This window comes from Pogona vitticeps, chromosome 11 (genome assembly GCF_051106095.1).
Source record: "Pogona vitticeps strain Pit_001003342236 chromosome 11, PviZW2.1, whole genome shotgun sequence".
Lineage (NCBI taxonomy): Eukaryota > Metazoa > Chordata > Lepidosauria > Squamata > Agamidae > Pogona > Pogona vitticeps.
Genome location: NC_135793.1, coordinates 828,128 through 849,436, shown reverse-complemented (window position 1 = coordinate 849,436; position 21,309 = coordinate 828,128). Strand labels below are relative to the sequence as shown.

At 50.6% G+C, this 21,309-nt stretch overlaps 2 protein-coding genes across 2 annotated transcripts; both read left to right on the top strand.

The window, feature by feature from the left end:
- Positions 1-881: 881 nt before the first annotated feature.
- On the top strand, positions 882-12,366 carry EDA2R (ectodysplasin A2 receptor). The gene is made up of 9 exons (XM_078380741.1): positions 882-1,002; positions 2,323-2,470; positions 2,929-3,039; positions 3,191-3,369; positions 4,120-4,205; positions 5,194-5,358; positions 6,706-7,226; positions 7,962-8,010; positions 8,110-12,366. The coding sequence occupies exons 2-9, from the start codon at positions 2,426-2,428 to the stop codon at positions 8,403-8,405; spliced, it is 1,452 nt and encodes a 483-aa protein (XP_078236867.1). The 5' UTR covers positions 882-1,002; positions 2,323-2,425; the 3' UTR covers positions 8,406-12,366.
- A 736-nt stretch (positions 12,367-13,102) lies between these two features.
- YIPF6 (Yip1 domain family member 6) lies at positions 13,103-20,979 on the top strand. The gene is made up of 7 exons (XM_072981016.2): positions 13,103-13,248; positions 13,900-14,028; positions 15,103-15,181; positions 15,510-15,552; positions 16,183-16,308; positions 16,733-16,890; positions 17,836-20,979. Exons 1-7 carry the CDS (start codon positions 13,195-13,197, stop codon positions 17,949-17,951), a joined length of 705 nt encoding a protein of 234 aa, XP_072837117.2. The 5' UTR covers positions 13,103-13,194; the 3' UTR covers positions 17,952-20,979.
- Positions 20,980-21,309: the final 330 nt, after the last annotated feature.

Below are 21,309 nucleotides of genomic sequence, written 5' to 3'. Positions count from 1 at the left end.
CTGTAGACGGGCACATGATGGGATTCTCGATTGGGAGGAGCCTGAAAAGGGCTGTGCTTTTTCCTTCCTTCCTAAAGGAAGTGTTGGCTCCAAGCCCGAGGGAAGGCGGCACATTGTCCCTGGGGCAGCCCAAGCCATTTTGCGGCCTGCCCAGTTCAAGGTGCAGAATACATCCAGCCCCCTTGTTTTGGCAAAGGGGCCAGGAAATCCCACACAATATCCCCCCCACACACACACACACCCATAACAATAAAATGGAGCTCATTGAATCACTGCCCCTTCGCTGCTGCTGTTTCTTGCAGGACCGTCAAAGGCACAGGGCTCTTTTTGTCCGGTCTGGGTTTTGCAGGTCCAGGCGGATGATCTCTGCTCTTTCAGGAGCCACCCAATCCACCGCCTGAGGCAACCTGGTGGCTTTGGCTAACGGAAAGGGATGCCCGCGCTGGCTTTTTTGGGAGGAAACCCTCCCTCTCCTCTTACACACTTTACTGGTGTTGCGGCTGTTTGGGCCTCCACACCTCCAGGATGCTCAGGGGAAGGATGTGCCCCTTTGCCCTCTCTTACTGGCATCCCTTGAACTCAGGGCCTACATCCCCTTGCTAGTCCCAACCGGATCCGGTCGACTGAATCAAGCAGGGGGCCCCAAAGGGCTCCCTCACCTCGCCTCCTGGGCAGGTGCGCCTCTACCTGGCCGGCCGGCCGGCCGGCGGCCTTCTCCTCACCTGTCCCATTCATAAAACCACCCGCAGGGAATTCTCCGCCGTGACAGCCGCCGTGGGCGGGGCTAAATCTACATAGCGCTCCTCCGGGAGCCAATGGGGCGTGCGATCCGGGCGCGGTGGGCGGAGCCGGGGCTGGCTCCCCGTTACTACCTGTCTCCTCGTGGCCAGGCGCGCCTTGCTTGGATTCGAGCGCGGAGGCGGATCGGACCCGGAGGCCACGGGGGGGGGGATCGGGCCCGCTGCTCAGCCGGAGGACAAGGGGCTTGACCGCCGCCCCCAGGTCTGTGTGTGTGTGTGCGCTGCCCAGCCCAGCCCAGCCGGGCAGCCCCGGACCAGAAGGGAAAGGTTCCCCGTCCCGGGACGGGTCCCCGCCCTCTTGCAGCCCCTCCGGATGCCCCGAAGACCCCTCCCCGTGCCATCCCGGCGGAGGCTGCTTGCGAAAGGGTGAGCGCGAGTCGGGCGGCGGGTTGGCTGGGCTTGCGAGGAGGAGGAGAAGCAGCAGTCGGGGTCCCTGCGGGGCGCAGCTGCCTCCCTCCGCTGGAGAGGGGGTGGGGGGGAAGAAAGCATATCTGGGGATGGCGAGCAAAAAGCTTGGACGCAGGCGGGCATGCCCGGGCAAGTCCCTGTCAGGGGCCGGCATCATCCCACCCACCCTCGGTCCCTACGCTTTGCCAGGGAGGGAGCCCCCCATCGCCCCCTCCTCAAGGATAAGAGGGCCAGGGGTGGGGGTGTGGATCGGGCCTTTTTCTCCCCGGACAGTCAGCCCCGCGGCGGGCCAAGGAGAGGCAGGGGGTGGGTGGGCGCTGCGGGGGGGGGCTGATCCAGGCTGCGATCCAGCCTCCTGGAATTGCTGGGCTTCCCTGCGAAGGACCCGCGCGAGCGAGACCTCCGTCTCCGCCTTCTTCCACGGGCGACACCTCCCAGGAGGCCGTCCCGTGTGTGTGTGTGTGTGTGTGTGTGTGTGTGTGGTGTGTGTGTGGGGAGTCCTGGTCGTTGCCGTGCCCCCGACGGCAGCGTCTCCTGCCTCTGCGCTGGGGTCTCTGCTGGCCTGGAGGGCGGCCAAGAGGGGAAGCCGATCAGCCACCCACAGCGGTCGGGGCAGGAGGGATGGGCGCCGTGCCCGGGCAAGTCCGGGCTTGCAGCGGCGCCCCGGCGGGCGAGCCTCCAGCCGGTCACCGGGGGAGAAGCAGCCTTGCTTTGAAGAGGAGGGCAGGGGCCGGGCCGGGGCGGGGGTGAGGGTGGCAGGAAGGTTGGCACTGGCAGCTGGAGACACAGACTACGCCCCGGCGGGGGGGGGGCAGCCAAGCGCTCCTGGGTCCCAGAGTCATTGGGGGGAAACACCCTGAGTCCAAGCTAAGTCTCCAGTATGACTTAACTCTGATTTGTGTTACTCCACGACCTGCTGCTCTGCCTTTGCTTCCACCTTAGTTGGAGGCCGGCTTGACTTTGTACAGTCCAGTAAAGTCACTGGCTCAGTGGGGAAGACGCTGGACCGAAAGTAGCACATGCGGGTAGCCCCTTCCTTCTAGGACAGCTTCCTGCCAGACCTGCCAGGACACACTGTGCAAGCTCTTAATCATATTTTTCTTTCTTTCGGCAGGATTTGGACTCCAAGGATCAAAATTCACAAGGTGGCCGTCGCGTAGCCGGCAATGTGCCAGTTTTCTTCTCATGAACGGCAGAGCTGGGGATGAATTAACAGGATGCAAGAACCTGCCCTGATGCTTCTGCTGACGGTTGTTACTGAGGTAAGCACCCTTTCTGGGGTTGGGAGGCTGTAGGGAGAGGGTGGGACTCGGTGTGGCTGCAGTGGCGCTCAGAACCCTCAGAGTCGCAGGCCTGGTGGTGGAAGGCATGAGGGGATCAGTTCATGGCAGGCAAACCCAATGGGTGGCTCCTTGAGACCTCCAGGAGAGGGGGGGGGGGCAGCTGCCACATGTCAACAACAAATTGAAGCTACCACACCTTGGTTGAAGGCTTCCGGGAGGCATCTGAAAAGCAGCGTTCAACCCAGGGTGGCTCTTCCAGGAGTCTAAAGAATTTGGCTTGTTTCGTGTTTTGCTGCTTCTCTGAGAAAATTAGTGAGGGAGGGGCTACGCAAACAGGCCAGGCGTATATTTGGGCTGTGCTGTGTCCCTCCCTGGAAAAGGCTACCCATTTAGCAAGCTGTCCTGTCCCCTCCCTCCCTCCCTCCCTCCTTCTCCAGGTGCCACAGCTGTTGGCCAACCCAACGGACTGCCGAGAGAATGAGTACCTGGATGAGCATGGCCAGTGCCAGCCTTGCAAGGAGTGTGGCCCGGGACTGGAGCTTTCCAAGGTGACCAGATAATAAGCAGGGCTCCTGAGAGGATCGTCAGGGTCCTGAGCCTTATAGGTGTTGGCCCCTTGCCCTCTACCCTTATGGGGCCAATACGTTTAAACAAGTGTGTGTGTGTGTGTGTGAACAGAGCATGTGGGGTCTCTTGTAGGAATGTGGCTACGGCGAAGGGAGTCAGGCACAGTGCGTGCCATGCCACCCAAGGAGGTTCAAGGCCCAGTGGGGTCACCACGGCTGCAAGCCCTGCCTCTGGTGCGCGCTCATCAACCGGACCCAGAAGTCCAACTGTACCGCCACCACCGACGCAGCCTGCGGAGAGTGTCTCCCGGGGTAGGTGCAAATCCTGGGTGGAATCTCCTAGGAGCTGCCAGGTCAGATGCATGTGTTGTCTGGCAGAGGTCACAGGTGTAAGAAGGGCAGAGGAGGGGCTCAAAAGCAGGGCCCCCGATCCACATCTTAGATCTTGAGGATGCACTTTGGTGAATAAAACTTGTGGGTTTTTTTGGGGGGGGATGAGTCCTATATGAACGCAGCTGGCAGATGTTCAATGTGTACACTTCACTGAAAGTGATGTGATGCGGGGTGAAAGGTCATGAATGGGATTCTGAGGCACTTGCCAATTTCCTCCTGTGCGGGTGGTGCCTGAAGTGTTGTCTTCCACATCTTGTTGTAACTCTTTGTTATTCTGGTCAGTTTCAGACTCTTAGGTTAGTCAGTTTCAGATGGTTGAGCCCCTCTCTCTCCCTTTGAACCTGACTTGGGCCAGGAGCCCTGAAACTGACCATAAAGAGATGAAGGGAGAAAACAACAGTGCCCTGGAGAAATAAATTCAGGCACAAGCAAGGCAGCCCCATCACACTTCATTTTGCACAGAACATTGGAAAGAAGGGATATAATTTCGGTGTATGGTTTAGCTCTTCTCCTTCTCTTGTGTGAAGGGAAGCAAGACGCCTACGTGAGGAAAATGCGAAGGCCACAGGAGTTGAATCTTGAGCTGGATGGCTGTTGTGGCCCATCTCAGACTCATGGCTAAATAATCTCTCTCCAACTCCTTTTCATTCCTTATCTTCCTCTTGGCAGTTTCTACAGTAAAACGCAGATCAGAGGCCTCCAGGACCTAGAATGCGTGCCCTGCACCAAGCAGACGCCCTCTTCTGAGCTGCAATGTAGGTGCCGGGTTGGGGGGCGTGCATGCGGGGGGCTCCCCCCAAGAGTGGCTTGTCCAGAGGATCACGACTAGTTTGCAACTTACTTCATCCCTGAATAGTTAGTTCTGTGGGGGTCAACACGGATCACAGGATGATTCGCCGTGTGTGACGCCCATGTTTTGCTTTGACCAGCTACCTATCGGGGCTAGAAACTAGTTCAGTGCGTCGCTCCCAGCTCCATTCGGACGCAGCTAATTTCTTATTAAATTGGAGTTCCTGATGAATTCCCCAGTATTTTTAGAGACTGAGGCCTGCATCAGGCTCTGTCTTGTAAGCTGTGATATCCTGCTGTACCTTTTAGGGCATCCACTCTGCCTGCCTGTTAATAAGGTTTCTCTTAAACTTTGGTCTTTTTCTCACTCTCTCCGAGCGGAGCCATGGTGCCCACCTATTTCTTATTCTACTTAACAGAGAACTTATGGCGGGGGGGGGGGAGTGGGGGGCAGGTTGGTCTGAAAGGTCTCAGGACAAGACCCCTTTCCTTCAGGAGGTCCTGCTATTTAGAAGGCAAAAAGTGGGGCAGATTTACCAACCCTGGGGATGGAAAGAGTGAAGGAAGAGAAGAGCACAACCTTTGCACTCAGCTAGTGCTTGGTGCATTTACTGCATTGTCATCGTGCCATTCCTCCAGTGAGCTCCAGGTGGCAGACATGGCTCTTCTCCTCTCTATTTTCCGCTCACAACGACCTTGTGAGGTAGATCAGGCTGGGGGGCTGTGAGTGGCTGCTCCCTCCGTGTGTTTCCATGACCAAACAAGGATTTAAGCCCAAGTCTCCTGAATCCTAGCCTGACCCTCTTAACCACCCGCTGGCTCAGATGAGGGGGGTGGGCTGGGGAGTATGGCTTGTGAAAGGGTCCACGGGGGTGGGATGCAGCCTCGTGGCCCTCAAAGGGACGTGACTCCCTTGCGTCCTTCCTACATCTCCTTCCCCTGATGTTTCTGCAGGCCGTTCTAAAGTGAGACTGGTGAAAGTGGAAAGCCCTCCGGCGCCCGCCGCTGACCTTCCCCTCGGGGTGCTGACCAGCAGTGCCCTGGTCATCCTGGCGTTGGTGCTGCTGACGGTCTCTGTCCTTTACTGCCAGCGCTTTTGGAAGGACCATGGGCAGCGAGGTGAGTTGGATGAGTCAAGCCATGCTTCACCCCTGTTTCCCCCAATGGTGGCCGAGAGGATTGGGGTCGCTCCAGCTTCCTGGGGCTATTCCTCGCTTCGCTGGCCTTCTCCTCCAGGGCCGCCAACTCTTGTTTTGCTCTTGGTAAGGATCAGGCCAGTTTTAGCTCAACCGTGACTTGTCCCTGATGTGATTCTGGAAGGAGAAAAGGGGCTCTGGGGTGTGCTTGAGGGAAGAGGGTGGACTGAGATATAAGGTTCCTTCTCTGGGCCCAGCAGGTGACTCTGGGGGTGCAGAAGAACAGATCAGATGGAATGGCAGCAAGTGTGGGGGGGAGGGAGTAGAGCCACCAGATGGAGGCGGTTTCTAGCATTTCCATCCATGGAGCTTCAGCGCATACTGGGCTAAAGGGGCAGTTGGGGACTTTTGGTGAGACCAGGTGCCCTAAGCGTAAAGCGCTTCTCCCCAACACTAGAAGAGTGCTTTGCACTTAGGGCTGTGTTGTGGCTGCTCCTGCCACTGAGAGAGCGACTGGACGCTTCTCGTTTCACAAGCCATCAGACATGGCTTCTCAAGGAGGCGTGCCAGGTGGGTGAATCTACAAGGCGGCTAACCTCCTTGCAAAGCCGGTGCAGGGATTATATCTATGCAGAGGAGACAGAGTAAGCGTATTTGTTAACAGTGATGTCTTTGTGCACCATTTCCCTCCTCCCTCCCTCAAGTGTTTGTAAGAAGCCAGAATTTCCCTGGCCAAAGAGTCACCTTCCAGCCTTCTGCCCTGCCATCTGGCTTCTCTTGCCGTGAGACCGTGCTGAACCTCCCTTGCTTACACATCCAGAGCTTAAGCCCTTGCCACCGGCCGGCACAAGGTGATTCTCAAGCAGCAGCATTCCTGGGACTAGAGGGAACGTTGAGTGGAGGTTTCCTTCCACCACCACCCCCTGAGTCAAAATGGTTTTGATCACAACCCCAAAAGGGCAAAACTTGGGTGGTGAGTCTTTGCTTTCGGAAATGTAGGAGCAAGCAGGAATCAAAGATGGGGAAAATGGAAGACTTTCTTTATGGAACAAGTTTCTTCCCAAATCTAGAAAGCTGGCTTGGTCACTTTGAATGATTCTTACTAATTGTTTTAATACTCGTCTGGTTGTCTCAGAAAGGCTCGGCATGTTTTGTTCACGTATCCTGTAACTAACGGAGGTCTGGTGGTAGAAGGTCCACAACTTTCATACAAACTTTACAAATCTGGGGTATTCAGTGGTACTAAAACCAACCACAACACAAAACACCGCACCACGCAAAGAATCCTACTCCTGTGACAGCAGGGCCCCTGTTTTGTCTCGATTTTTAGATTACAACGAAGCTGTGCAGTATACCCCGAATGCTGAAGTTTCTGGGCTTCCTCTTCCTTGCCACCGACCCGACGTGGAATTCTCCAACTTGATCACACTTGGCTCCACCGCGCCCCTCGCTGGCAATCTCACCGAGGCCCAGCCCCTGATCAGAGACTCTGGGTGCAGCGACTGCTCAGCTGGAGGGTCTTCCTTGGCCGAGTCCAGGCAGGATCCTGCGGGAGACCCTGGCGGCCCAGCTCCCCTCTCCTCCTGTGCCACGGAGAGGCAGCATCGCTGGCCTCACACCCCTGTGGAATGCACCGAACTGGATCTGCAGACGTTCTCCACGCAGACGGAGTTCGTGGACACCGGCAGGAATGGGTTTGCCCAGAGGCAGCTCAGAGGCGAGGAGGTGGTGGCCTCTGCGGGCCCTGCCTGCTCCGTCTTCTCCACAGGGCAAGAGAAACTCCCGCTGGCCTCTGCTCAGGAACCATTTCTGTCTTTCCGAAACCCGGCTGTGGAAAGCGGGGAGCAGCTGGTAAGTTTTCCTGGGCTCCATTCCTCTGCCTCTGAGCAACCACCACCAAGGGAAGGAAGGAGATGGGCATTTTTTTGGTTTGGATGCTTCATGTGTAGGGTGTGTGTGCACATGTATTCGCCTGCCATTTTCCTGACAGCGTATTTGAAATCAGAGCCGCTCACAGCGAGCAATGCACGGCAAGCCTGATCATGTATAAATGGCAGAAATGTTAGTCTAAATATTGGCCCTGAGATAACCTGCCCACTCAGTGCAAACTGTAAAGCTCAGGTATCAACAGAAGCTAAAATATCTGAGTTGCAGGCTGCTCTGGGGTGGCAGTCGCTGTGTTTTGTTGAACTTAGTTGTCAGCATTTGGGAAGGTCCGTCACTGCATCCAGATGTTGAGGCTGGCAGACTCCCCCTTCTCCTCCACACTGCCTGCCTGCCTGCCTCCCTGCCTGCCTGCCTGCCTGCCTGCCTGCCTGCCTTCCTTCCTGCCTTCCTTCCTGCCTTCCTTCCTGCCTTCCTTCCTGCCTTCCTTCCTTCGGTTTGCCAGCAATGCCATGCCTTCTGTGTTCCTCTTGGGGTAATTCTGCTGGACCATTCCCGGCACTCCTGCAGATTCCAGGTGTCCCGGTCTGGCTCTGCTCACCTTCTGACACCCTGCAGTTCCAAGGCCTTCATGGTGAGCGTTGCCAGGTGTGTTCCCTCACAGTGGCCCTGCTGGGTGACACCAGTTCTTTTTCTTGGCAGGGCGAAGATGTTCAGAGCCTTGTGGCCAAGATTGGTGACGTTGTGCAAGGTGAGCGAAGGCCTTGGCCGGCTGAGGCAGAGGCGTGGGCTTCTCCTGGTGTGTTTTGCCGTCTCTCTTCAATGTCTCTTCCTCTCTTCTCTTCACCAGATCTCTCTATAGCCAGCCTCCCAGATTCTTTGGTGCTGTCTCTTGCTCTCCAGTTGGACCCATCTTTGCCAGGGCTCAAGAATTTCATCCACTTGGGGATGGAACTGGGTGTCCCGTCCCACCAGCTAAGCCAGATGTCCGGCTTCACAGACCTCGTGGCTTACCTGTCTGATTCAGGAAGGCCCCTCCCCACCGCCATCTTGGCCGGAGCACTTCAAACGTGCCAGCGTTTTGACGCCTTGCTTTTGCTTTATGATCACTTCACTGGAAGTCCAATCGAGAATGTCCAATCCTAGTCGGGCCTTGCCCACCGGAAACCCTGCACCCGCTCGGCAGGGCCAGGCTTTCCTGCAGCTGGAGGTGTCAAGAGGGTTGAGCCGCGTGGTAGAACCATGTTTGGCCACAGCGGTAACCGCACATCTTGGAGTAAAATCCCAGGCTGAGCAGGAAAAGTTTATTTCTACAGGTGGAAGTGAAGATTGGTGGGTGGAGGATGTACGTCGCCTGCCTTCTTGAGAGTATTTCACCAACCCATCACCTGGCTCTCCTTGAGTATCCTTGGGAAAGGGGGCAAAGATCTTGCATGCACCAGCTTTCCATTGTTTCCAAACAGCAGTTTGTGATTTCTTGGCCATTACCGAGTCAGCGCACAAAATCCGAAGCTGTTATCAGCGGATCTAGTATTAGCTACGCTGATTTCTGCTGCTGTTGTTTCTTCTTTCTTTTTTTGAGCAGCGAACTTTCTGCCTGCGTTCAGGACATCCATCTCCATGGGGGGAACCCTCAATTCTTCAGTAAGTTTCAGATCAGCTTTGTAAACCTGGAAGACACACGGGTTTGTCCGCATGGATCCTTCTCATGGGCTATGATTTGTTTCCAGTGTGATTGTGGATACAAAGCCATTTCTGCCTTCTGTCTTGCACATTGGCCACTTGTAAAACATCTGTTGCCTTCTTCATTTGGAAGGTGACGTTCTGAAGCCCAGAACGTTCTCTAAACGCGGAGACTGTCTGCTACTTAGGACACTGGAAGACCGACGTTCTGTGCCATGTGGAGAGCACGCAGGTTCAACAGAGGCGTTGCTTCCCACTGATCCACTTCCCTACTGACCCAGAATGAAGAGGAGAGCAGAACGACATGTTCCAACCTTGTGTGTGTTTTTTCCTTGGCTAATTTTAAGACACCTCATGGGGGGGGGCGCTCTTTGAGCCCTTAAAGGGAATTTTATGGCTGCTAGACCTCTGGGAGAAGTTCTTGTTATACCTTCAGTATTTATAACAGTTTTGTACAAGCCTGATATATAATTTGTTAAAAAGCACACTTTATTTTGAGGGTTGATACTTTTAGTAAGGAAACACTGGTGGCCTTTTGCAGGGGCTCTATGTTGTTGTTACTTGTATTCCTTGGAGCTCCTTTCTAAGATTAAAGCTACCTGGAGAAGCTTCCTGTGGCAAACCTTCCTGCCCCGAAGGATCTGATTTTTTAAAAACTGTTGAAATCACAATGGGGGGGGGGTAAATGTACTTGAATGTGTGGGTGTGTTCTCCTTGGTGAAAGAGACTTTTTTTAAAAAGTTGATGTACCTCTTCTCATGTCTTCATTTCACCTTTTCCTCCACTCTTGAGAGGTGACAGATGCCAGGGGTCCTGTGTTTTTTATAGCAGGTGAAGACTACTGTACCTGGTACAATTTATTATTTATGATGATTGCCAGTTAGTTTCCTGATTGCTTATAAGCACTGGAAAGTGCCTTGACTCTGATAGTGCTCAGAGCAACCCCATAGGAGGGCCTTGACTCAGTGAGGTTTCTTTTCCTATAATAATTGCAAAAATGAGTTCCTGACAGAGAACGACCGACCGCCGTTGAGGAGGAGAAGGTGCATGAGAATAATTTCAGGGAAAAGTGAATTTAGGACTTGGGGTGACGTTGGTGTGGAAATGATATTTCTGTTTTCTTTTTGACTCCCAGAACAGGAGCATCCTGTAAGGACGCTATTGTATGAAGGGGTTGTATGCCACAGGGCATACAGGATACAGCTTGTCTGGCACACTCCCATGGCTCAAGTCAAAGCAATGACTTCATTTTCTGGTTTCCAAGTCTGGAAAGGAATACCTTTCTGTGGGAGGAATTGTTTGTGGTTGTTGCCGGAAGCTTCCGGATTTAGCCCGCCGTGGCTTTCAAGGGTCCTGGGCTGGGTGCCAGCTTTGGCCTGTGAAAGCAGGAAGGATTAGGGTTGGCTTTGAGGTTTCCACCAGGCCAACTGGCTTGCAGGAGTGAACGTTTTCAAAGGCATTGAACACCGCACAGTGAGTGACAGGGAAACCTTCAGACGAACCATTGAATCCAGCTTCTGTGTGAAAGCCAAACAAGAGGCCGGAAGTGCCATCTAGCCCAGTGCTGTGGTTTTTCTTAGCCTTTAAGGCTTCTTTGCACCAGGACATTTTCATTTGCATGAGAAAAGTTCTTGATGCCATCAATGGTGGTGCAATTTAGCATGGTTTATTTGCATTTAGTTAATAACAAGCGTGGAAGATATGATTTGTTTCTACTTCTGTCTTTGGGTTCTAATATGCAACAAGTGTTTGAACCTGAAATATTTGCCTGGGTGAATGGAATAAAATAACATTTAAATGTTACATGAAGTAGACATATTCAGAGGAATACTTGTCAATGCTGAAAAACAATAGCAATGTCATCAATTGCATTAATTAAATATAATGCAATGTAGTTCCAGCTGTTCTTGTTGCAACACCACCAGGCAGGTAAAATTACTTGCAAATGCAGACATGCTATAAATGACAATTCCGTTGTTACATTAAGAATTATTGCGGGGTTGAGGGGAGATGGTGATTCTCTGTAACCAATTAAGGGAAGAGTTACTTTGTTCTGATCAACTTGTACACTGATCAAAAGCAACTGGGTTTTGTCTAGGAAAGCACTTGGTACAGTATTTGCTACTTTCCTGCAAATTCAGTTTAACTAGGATTAAAAGCAACCTGGCAAAGACTTTGCAGATGCTATTTTATTTTACAAACTTGAATTGCACACAAGCAATGATGTGGTGCTGTGGTGTATTTTTTTTAAAGGAGAATTTTCAGAATAGCTTTGAATAAACACGAATGTAAGGCCACTCGTTTAGAATCTACTCATGATTCATTTCACAGCTCCCACTGGACCCACACCTTAATTTTCTGTGGAGACTGTTTACTGGGGCGATTCTGAGGATAATGCCATTCCCTCTCGCCTAGAAAATAAATGCAGAGAAAGAGCCATCCCATGCCTGGATTAATCACATTATTCATTGGACAAGAACTATATCAATTACTAGAATTAGAAATACCTCCTTACAGATTTACCAGACAAGGAAAGCGAGAGGACAACCTGGTGGTGAGGATTAAGGAAACAAACCAGCAATACCTCCCAGCCCTATTCTTTTCTCTTTTAAAAAACACAACATAAAATCACTTCTTCCATGGGTTTATGCCACAGTCTCCTACTTTCCCTCTTCCATTTGTTTGGGAGGATGTTGTGCCCATGCCTCGGGGGGGGGGGGCGGGCGAACGAGAGGAGGGAGAAGGTGCTGTTTGCTCCAAGCACCAAAATTATTTGTCCCTGCTCAACATGGAGACAACCATGGGTCTTAGAGCAAGTTTTAAATTAATGCTATTTTAAAAAACAGCATACATTCTCCACTGACATGAAGCACAAAGGTTTGGATTGGCTTTTGCTTATGGAATGGCTGGTGTCTTACTGGAGTCTTGTCGAAGGCTTGAGTAACTTGCCATTGTTAATTGCAGTGAATTACAGAGGTGCCGGGGTGTGCTCGCCACATCTCGGTTGCACAATTGAGTGCGCGACCAGGCGCATGACGGAGACACGTCCTGGAATCACATCAGTTAGCTCCGACTAGTTATGCAAAGAAAAAGTCACTCAAATACCCGTGGGATTCCCACTTCAGTCTTGATGAAGCCAGGTCTCCTTTGGAAATTCATACACTGCTTGTGTTCTTTTCTGTACTGTAAATTATTTTAAATGGAATGATGTTGTGATACTGTATATAGTTTCTTTCTCTTCTACATTAATTACAATGTTATGCAGAATGTAACTGTTTCAATAGTTGATGTCTGGATTCTTTTTCTTCCCCCGGGGGGGAAAATCAGAGCTTAATGCCTGAACTCACCCTAACGTGTACATATTTGCTGAATGTTTTGTACGTGCACTTCAAAGGAATTAAAGGACCTTGTTTCTTAATTTCTTTTCCTGTGTCAGAATGCCTTTGTTTTTGAAATAGGAGAAAGATAATCAAATATGCCTAGCCTGTGGGGGAGACCAGATAATAACTCAAACAAATTCTTCAAAGCTGCAGCAGCATCCATTCTGGAATTTATTTGAAGAGGATGCGACGGCCTTTCTTGGATGCTGTAGGGCCATTTTATTTTATTTTTTTCCCCCTCCTCATGTCAGCAGGAGGAAGGAGAGGGCTTTTGCGCAAAGAGGGCTGCCTGCAGGACAGCATGAACAGTTCTGCCACAATAGCCTTGTTTACAGTATTTAGGCTGGGCAGGTGTGAAACCTGTTTGTGGGTTTTGTTTGGTTTTGACTACCACTCCCAGAATCCCCCAGGCACCTCTGCGAGGCTCCCGGGGGGGAATTCTGGGAGTTGTAGTTCAAAAAGAAATCAACACACCCATCAGGCGCCTCTGATCCAGGCGGCCTTGAGGGCAGGAGAGACCTCTCTGCAAGAATCTCTTGCTTAAGCCTCAGGAAACTCAGAATCCCGGCCCATTTTATGATGATGATGATGATGATGATGATGCTAGTTCTCCCTTCCTTCCTCGGCGGCTCCGCCCTGCTTTGAGTGACAAGCGCCAAAGGCCAACAGGAGCTCCGCCCGCCAACGGACGGCCCGCCTCCCTCCCGGCAGCTCTTGCGCCTGCTCTCGGACGCCCAGAGGGGGAAACTTGAGCCTCCCTCGTCGCCGCGGCAACGGACGCCAGCCTCTAGCGCGTCATCTCCCCGCGCGCGCCTGCCGCGGCGTCGCGGGCAGATGACGTAGAGCGCCTCTCCCTCCACGTCAGTGCTAAGATGGCGGTGGCGGAGGGGGCGGCGGCGGCGGCGGACGGAGGGGCGAAGCCGCTGGTGGGTTGGGGGCCGCGGGTGGGCCAGCCGGAGGGGCAGCGGGGAAGCTGGCCTTTCCCCTCCCTTGGGTGCGGGGCGGGTTCGGGAGAAGCCTCCGAGCCCACCTTTCTAGGGTGCAGGCGCGGGGACGGAGGGACCGGCGGAACTCTCGGCCACAAGGCTCGGCTCTTTTCTTTCTCCAACGGGGAAGCGGAGGGTCTGGGAAGCATCGGCTCCGTCCTCTCGGCCTGAGCTCCCTTCTGGCTCCCGAGGGGGGGAAGGCAGGCAGGCGGGGGGAGGAGAGGGAGAAGCAGCCGCGGCCCCTGCCCTTCAGGCTGCAGCCCAGGGACAGGCCTCTTCCCAGCTGCCCCGAGAGGGAGGGAGCGGGGGGGGCGGTTCTGGGGTTGAGGGCAGGGGGGCAGCCAAAGACCCTTCCCAGGCCAGACTTCCATCCAGCTTCCCATCCCTGAAGTGGCTCAAGCCCAGCGTCTGGGGAAGCTTCTCCTTCTGGACTACAACACCCAGACTCCCCAGCCAGCAGGTTGTCCGGAGGAGGGGCTTTGCCTGCCCAATCCCTCAGCAGTGCTTATTAATTCCTTCTCAGACCAGTTCAGCTTTCACTAAACTGGTAGCAGCGGGGTGCGTTTTAAAAAGCTGCTCGGAAACCTTTAGTTTGCAGGTCTGGCCGATGTGTCAATATCAGAAGATATTCCCGTGGAAGGAGAAATTACCGTTCCCGTTGGATCCCGTTCTCCCGATGAAGACTACTCCACCCTTGATGAGCCTGTTAAAGATACAATTGTAAGTATGTTGACAAAAATCAACGTTTGCTAGAGTGTCTTAAAACTCCGGTTAACTTCTAGATTTGTTTGTGATTATGTGAGCTTTTGTGGCGAGTTAAGCTAAATGCCATGGCTTCCTTACATAGAGATGTGTTTCCGTGTTATTCGTTCCAAAAAAAGCATAATCCTCTCCAGTGTCTTAGTCAACACTTTCTGTATGAGCAAGGGTGTCAAAATGGGAGCGCTAAAGAACCTCTCCTGCTTTCCCAAGGCTGATGGTATTTGGGATGGGGCGGGAGAATTGACGTCCCAGAAGATTCCTGGGCTGATGTGGTGTTGTGTGGAGACCAAAATGCCTTTAGTAGTGACCCTTTCTGTCAAGTGGTTCTGTAGCTGATGAAACGTATTTCTGCTTCCATTTATTTAAAATATTCAATTTTTAATTAATTTACTTAAAACCGTGCACTTCTTAGGACAAAAGCCCACCCCCTCCTCGCCCACCTCGGCATGGCAGTTTACCTAATCAAAAGTCATGTGTAGTACAATAACAGATACCCAGCCTAAGCAAGAAGTCATAATTGAGAAAGATCTGAGGAAGCAGGTGAGTTTTCATGGCTTGCCTCAAAGAGTTGCAGAGAGGTGGCCTGACCAGCCAGAGTTGGCAGCCCATTTCAGAGCTGGAGGAGCAGCACAGAGCAGGCTGGTGGATTAAGCAGGAGAGGGTCTCCGTCACTGATCTTCACCATGCAGGAAGCGTTATAGTGATGGAGGCAGCCCTTCGTTTAACATGGTCCCAAACCATTTAAGGCTTTAAAGGCTAACGCTGAAGTTTTGATGTGCATCAGTGACAAATGCAAGTTGGTTTCCTATCGGCATATTCTGGTCTGATCACCTTTTCTGCATCCTGCATTTACTGAATTTTCTGAACCATTTCTGGAGGTGGTCTTGTGGATCTGTGTTGAAGTAATCCAGCCAGAATAACACTCATGGATGGATGGCCATGGTAAATGTGGAATGGGCCTTCTCTCAATGTTCTTTGATTGAAAGCTTCCTTTCAGAGTAGTAAAGTAGCTCATCTCTTCAACTGTTTCAGATGAGAGATCTCAAAGCTGTCGGGAAGAAATTTGTCCACGTCATGTATCCCAAAAAAAGCAGCAGCCTTCTGAGAGACTGTAAGTACCAAGGTTTCTTCAAAGCCTTGAAACCTGAAACCTTTTGACCTTCCTTATTCAGTTGTTCGGAAGTGTCAGTGTTCCAGCATAGAACAGGTTAGGAGGAAGGCTGGAGAGAAGACCTTTGAGTGAAGCATTGGGTGAGCTCCATTCAGAATTGAGAGTGGAATGCAGCGGGGAGGGAATGGCGCTTAGCCCTTAGTGTATGGCAAGAAAGAAAAGCCGTGTGGGAGACTCAAATATGGCCGGAGGAAAAGATCCTGTTGTGAGTGATCTTCCCGCAGGAAACTCTCATCTCTCCCACGTTGTTTTTCTGTTTTTTTTGCAGGGGATCTATGGGGACCTTTGATCCTGTGTGTTTTGCTTGCACTGTAAGTATTTGTACGGCCTCTGCTTTACATGCACACACACTTCTATTTCATTGGGGGCAATGAAAAACTTTGGTAGCAGCAACAAAAATAATGTTGAAGTCCAAAGTCTGAGAGAAGTAACTGCAACGGTGTAGGTGGTTGAGGACCAATGAAGGTCTATAACAGAAAAAAAAAAACTCTTCCAGTGTATAATATAGGCCTGAGACAATGTTTTGATTCACAACTCATGAAACACTTTGTTTGCTAATGACAGAGTTGCAGTAGGATCGACCTCGTTCTTATTTTCTAACTCTTAGGATTCTTGTGTACCTCACCATGTCTGGTATTGGCCAGTATTAGGGAGGTGGCTCAGTTAGTGCTCTGGGTGCAAAGGAAACATCCTCCCTCCCTCCCTCTTTCCTTCCTTATTTGTCCCATTTATAGGCCACATGTCTCCTGATAATGAGACTCAAGATGGCTCATAGTGTTAAGAAAGTAAAATTAAAACAACAATAATCTCAAAACAGTGATTTCATTGGAAAGAGAAGCTGTCGGACTTTAGAAAACCATGAAAGAAATGTACAGTATATACCTGCTCTTTGATTCTGATTCAGCGATCATTGTCCCTTCTTCCCCTCCCCGCTTCTTTAGCATGCTTCAGGGAGGTGCGGCGGACAGTGACCAAGACAGAGGCCCCCAGTTTGCAGAAGTGTTCGTCATCGTTTGGTTCGGGGCGGTTGTCATCACGCTAAACTCCAAGCTGCTGGGAGGAACCATGTGAGTGGGTTGGGGAGAGTTGGCTGTACGCACGTCCTTGAGCTGGCACAGGCCTTCAGTTCTCTCAGCCTGTTCAAAAAACATAGATTGATATAGTTTGGTTCTGTTGCTGGGGGTGGGGAGGAGAGGTCCCCCCTCACCTGGACAGATTGCCACTGCAGGTGGTGGTGAGACACTATCTGCAATGAGAAGCTTCTTTTTCATAGGCTGGCATAACAGAGATGAAGCTTGGTGGTGTCCACTCCGTAGTGCAAAACCTTAAACCATAGCGCAGCACAGAACAGATTTCTGGGGAAGGCAGGTGGCCTCTAAAAATCTAGGAACTGTTTATGCTAGTCTGAGTATGACTGTGTCTCTCCCTCTCCACCTTGTTTAGAATTTAATGTCTCTTCTCCCCACCCACCCCCCCCGGCAACAACCCCAGATCTTTCTTTCAGAGCTTGTGTGTGCTGGGCTACTGTATCCTGCCATTGACGGTGGCGCTCTTGGTCTGCAGGCTTGTGCTCATGGCAGGTGTTGGCACAGCTGGCTTCATTGTGCGCCTCTTAGTTGTCACAGCCATGTTTGGCTGGTCAACGTTAGGTAAGTGTGAGGCAGAGCACCGTTTTGAACTTCCCTGTTTGAGCCCATTTGAAATTTGGCTGGGCTGCTCCACGAAAGCCAGGGTCTGGATCATGGCCAGCATGTGTTTTCAGGGAGAGAGAGAGAGTGCCTGGCAACCTGAAGGCTTCTGTATAAAGCCAGCAAGTGGGGAAGATGAGTTCGTTGGCCAGAATCACATTTCAAACAGCTTTCTAGGGGCTTTTAAAAAAAAAAAATTTGGCTTGTTCAGATGTGTAAGGGTGTTGATGCTAACAGAATGAAATCCCAAGGCAGGAGGCCCTCCATGTTTTAGGGCAGCTAATGTTCTCTGTGGTTACTTTTTCAATTGTCTGAAATCAGGAGGGGTGGAGGTGTAACTGACACGTTTCCATTCCGGCTGAGTTCAAGGGCTCAGGATGATTTTTGTAGGGCTGCTTTTGAGTGGCAGCTTGGATCGGTTCCTTAAAAGCACTGAACATATGTTGAGGAAATTCACTTAAGTGGTGATTTTTTAAAGTTATATCTTCGTGGGATGAGAGCTCAAAGTTGATCATCTTTACCTTTTTACACATATTTTGTGTGTTTTTAAAAATATGTTAGCTATTTCCTCTGCTGTTTTAGCTTTCTCACCCTGACTTGATGCCACCGCCATGCTTACAGTAACTTTTACACTTTTATGTGGTTTTTTTAAAACAAAATACATAGATATTATTGCCAGTAGAAATATACAGTATAGGTTATGCTTTCTCATTAAAATGTACATGGAATAATGTACGTCCATCATCAGAGAAAAGTGATCTCACTTGGTAACGATGCCTTGACTTCAGAGTTGCAGAGTTACCATCTCAACCTTCGCTTACTTCCTGCTTTAAGGTTTGTCTTCAGAGGGACTGTGTCTCAAACATGCCTACTCTGGTTTTTTTTTTTCCCTCTCTCTCTCTCCAGCATCCACAGCTTTCCTGGTAGACAGCCAACCCCCCAACCGCAAAGCCCTCGTCGTCTATCCCATCTTCCTTTTCTATTTCGTGATCAGCTGGATGATCCTCACCTTCACAGAGTAGGAATGTAGGATCCAGCAAAGACTGCAGCACCAAACGAAGGTGGCTTTTCCATGTCTTTTGTTTGGTAGACATCTCTCCCTCTCAGTAGTTGTCTTCTCCCCCGTGTTGTTGTCAATTTATCTTGCCTGTATTTATAGTTGGGTTGTGAAGGGGTGAAGAGATGAGTAGGCCAAGGCCAGGTTGTGAGCAGAGAACCCTGTCGCTGTTGCGGGAGCCCGGCTGATCCTTGCCTGCTTTTATTTGCTCCTGCTGCTCTTGTAAATGTCCACTGTGGCCGGGCCGGTTTGAAGAATGGGGACGATGGAGGAGAAGCGTCCCAAAACCTTGAGTTGGGTCACTAGGACTGTTGATGGAAGAAGACCTCAGAGGCCCGAAGTCACCAGGGCTCCTTGGAATCCAAGTCCACCGCTGGCACTTGGTGTTCACGTTCTGAATATCTGTGGACTTTGGACAGGAGGTGATTTCAGTCGGACAGCTGAAGTCAGAAGTTGGATCAAGAGCCTTCTGGGTTTTCTGTGGCTAAGATCTACGTCTAAACAAGAAGTTAGTGCAGCCTGCTTCATAACCAGCTTGCCACACCAGAAAAAAAGCCTAAATTCAGTACGGGCCTGATGCGTCCGCCATGCTTGGAGCATTGAAGATGTACAGGGAGCTTTACGTTGGCCAACTAGATTGATCTACTTGAAGGGATTTGTGGTTCTGCAGAGGAAGACCTGTCCACTTGGGCTGCTTCTTGGTTCTCCTCGCTGATCCGGATCCAGAGTGTGAAGTCACTGGAAAGGCTTCAGTTAAGCGGGATCTCCTAACTGACGTTTGGCCCGGAAGGCTTCTCTCCTGCAAACCGCAGAAAATAAAGAGCTCATATATTTGCTCCTGGAGAAGAAGCGGACTCTGCTCACTTTTATGTGTGAATCTTTATGCAGAATTTCCAGTCTGCTCCGTCATCTTGATTGTGTCTCTTTGACCCAAAGGTAGGGAAGCCAGCCCCTGGGGATTAATTGTAGTGTAGTTGAGAGCAGGCTTCATTGTTCTTAGATGGCAGCTGGGCCTTCAGGAAGCGACCCTCAGAAATGGGCTAACGAGCAGGAGTTTGGTGGCTTCCCTGCACAAAAAAATCTGGGATGCTTGACTGCCCCTTCCCTCCCCCTCCCCCACACCCGCATGGAGCAAATCCTGTTGTCAACAAAGCCACTCTGGGAACCAGAAAAATCTTAATCTATTTCCCCTTGGTATCGGGAACTCCTTTTACAACACAGAGAGATGTTCTCTCCTGGAGTCGGTGGGACAAGAATAATCCCAAGAGGAGCCTTTCCAGGAAAACGTCCTGTTCTGTCTTAAATGGCAAATAATGTCCGACTTCAGCTTTGCACTTTTAAATTGGCGCCTCTTGTACAAATGTGCTGATATTTCAGCCCAGGCGGTGAAATTTAAAATAAACTTATTTTAAGGATTTGAAAAAGCTGAAGACATCAGCCGATTAGTCAGGAGCTGGGGTGGGGGTGGCGGTAGTACTTTTTTTACTGTGATTAGGACTTGTCCTGGTTTTTAGGAGCACCTATCCTTCCATTACGGTAAGGACACTGAGCAGAGTTCCTGCTCCTTTTTTCTGGGGGTAGGGTTTTGCTAGACCTCTTCTTGTCTTAGAATGAATCTGCTTGTTCATTCTGCCTATAATTTGCCCTACACTTGAATTCCAAACTCCAGACAGAGGCATGATTTAAACTTATTAGAGTGGTAAGAAACAGCCTGCCTTGCAGAGCCATCCAGCTGTACTTTGTATTTTTGGCAGTGTCTCTGGAATTGGCAAAATAGGTTCCCTGTAAGAAGGTCGGCAACCCAGGCCAAGGAAGGCTGGGTTGTTTGAACAACAGGACACCTCCTTTCTCAACTCCGGGAAAGAGGTGTCCTCGATCGTTTTCTGCCTGGAGTTTACTGAACTCTTTTGCCTCTCGAGGCATCTGAGGTGTGGTGGAAACTGGTGTTTGCTCTCATCCAGGGAATCCTGCTGATGTTTAATGTGAATCTCTCTCTGGCTTCTGAGGCTTGAGTTACTCTATTTAGGGTTTAGTTTGACTTGTGGCTGCTGCTTCTCTCCTGTGCACAGCTGAGATGGGCAGATATACAAGCTTCTGCAAACGGGTAAGGAGACGGCCTTAAATCGATTCAGACCTGAATGCAGACTTCCTCACTGGGCTGGAATAATTTTTCTGTTTCCTGATTTTGAGAATCAAGATCAGAAAGGTTGCAGATATTGTGCAATGCTTCCTCTCTTTCGCTTTTTCTCTGTCTCGGTGGCCAGGAGGAGTTATAACTTGGCCAAGAAGAGACAACTCAGCCTATGTGTAATGGACACAGAGTTGATGCTGAACCCTCAGAGATGTTGAAGTTAGCATGACCTAATTTTTAAATTTCCGGACCAACCTGGTTTCCAAATCCCTGCATCCCTTTTGACACCCAAAAGGTGGGTTCCCTTTATTTGCAGTTCCATGTGGATTCCGATTTGTAAAATGTTCAGATCGCAGTTTAAGAGACGATGTGGGAATCGGTTTGCTAAGTTTGAGTTTCGGCTTTGTTGTATGTTTTCTTTTAGCTTTACCTCCTCTTCAGAAGGGTGTGTGTGTGTGGGGGGGAATGTGTGGCAAACGTCTAAGAACAGTATCTGAGGACAGACTGATACAGGATTTAAACCTGAAGGGCATGCGGACGGTCGCTCTTCCATCAGGAGGTGAAATCCTGCCTAGAAAGTTTACTGCAGTTCAGAGCAGTTATGTTTTCTTGCCTTAATAAAGCTGAGAGACATTCTTATCCCAAAACAACACTAAATGTACCCGATTAAACTGTATTTACTTCCAGTTGCTCCTGATTCCCTGGCAGCAGCAGTGGGAACCACCTTTGTGAATCTTAATACACTGTATTGAGATTTATCTTGTGCAGATCTCCTTTAGCTAGAGTGTGTGTTTGGGATGGGGGAATGCAATATGTAAATAATTTAATTGCAGATCTTTTGTAAATAAAATGCTGAAAGAGGCGTGTGGAGTTATTATCATGTAGCACATCTACTTCCTGTGTTTTCTGTGAGGTACCTTTTGCAGATAAATATTTAAAGCGCTCTCGCTGCCTCAGATTTGGCTTGCTTTTAGGGGTGCCCACTTCATAGAACGGGCAGATTTATTGAATTATAGGAGATAACTGGTCAAAGGGAATAATGAACTTCCAGTCACAGGTTGAGGCTCCTGTTGGTTTTGCTGGTGAACAGGGAGCAGATAAGTTGTTTCCAGTGTGGCTGAACTTTTTTTAAAAAGTTTTCTTTTTTGGGGGGCCTCAAAAAAGGTGTAGGAAAGCACCTGCGCTTTGCTGA

Bases quoted from the DNA above. Each gene is read 5' to 3' on its own strand.
- YIPF6 (XM_072981016.2), top strand. From the start codon at position 13,195: ATGGCGGTGGCGGAGGGGGCGGCGGCGGCGGCGGACGGAGGGGCGAAG. The intron at 14,029-15,102 runs GTAAGTATGTTG...CAACTGTTTCAG, and splicing joins AGCCTGTTAAAGATACAATT to ATGAGAGATCTCAAAGCTGT. The intron at 16,309-16,732 runs GTGAGTGGGTTG...CAACAACCCCAG, and splicing joins AAGCTGCTGGGAGGAACCAT to ATCTTTCTTTCAGAGCTTGT.
- EDA2R (XM_078380741.1), top strand. From the start codon at position 2,426: ATGCAAGAACCTGCCCTGATGCTTCTGCTGACGGTTGTTACTGAG. The intron at 2,471-2,928 runs GTAAGCACCCTT...CTCCTTCTCCAG, and splicing joins TGCTGACGGTTGTTACTGAG to GTGCCACAGCTGTTGGCCAA. The intron at 4,206-5,193 runs GTAGGTGCCGGG...ATGTTTCTGCAG, and splicing joins GCCCTCTTCTGAGCTGCAAT to GCCGTTCTAAAGTGAGACTG.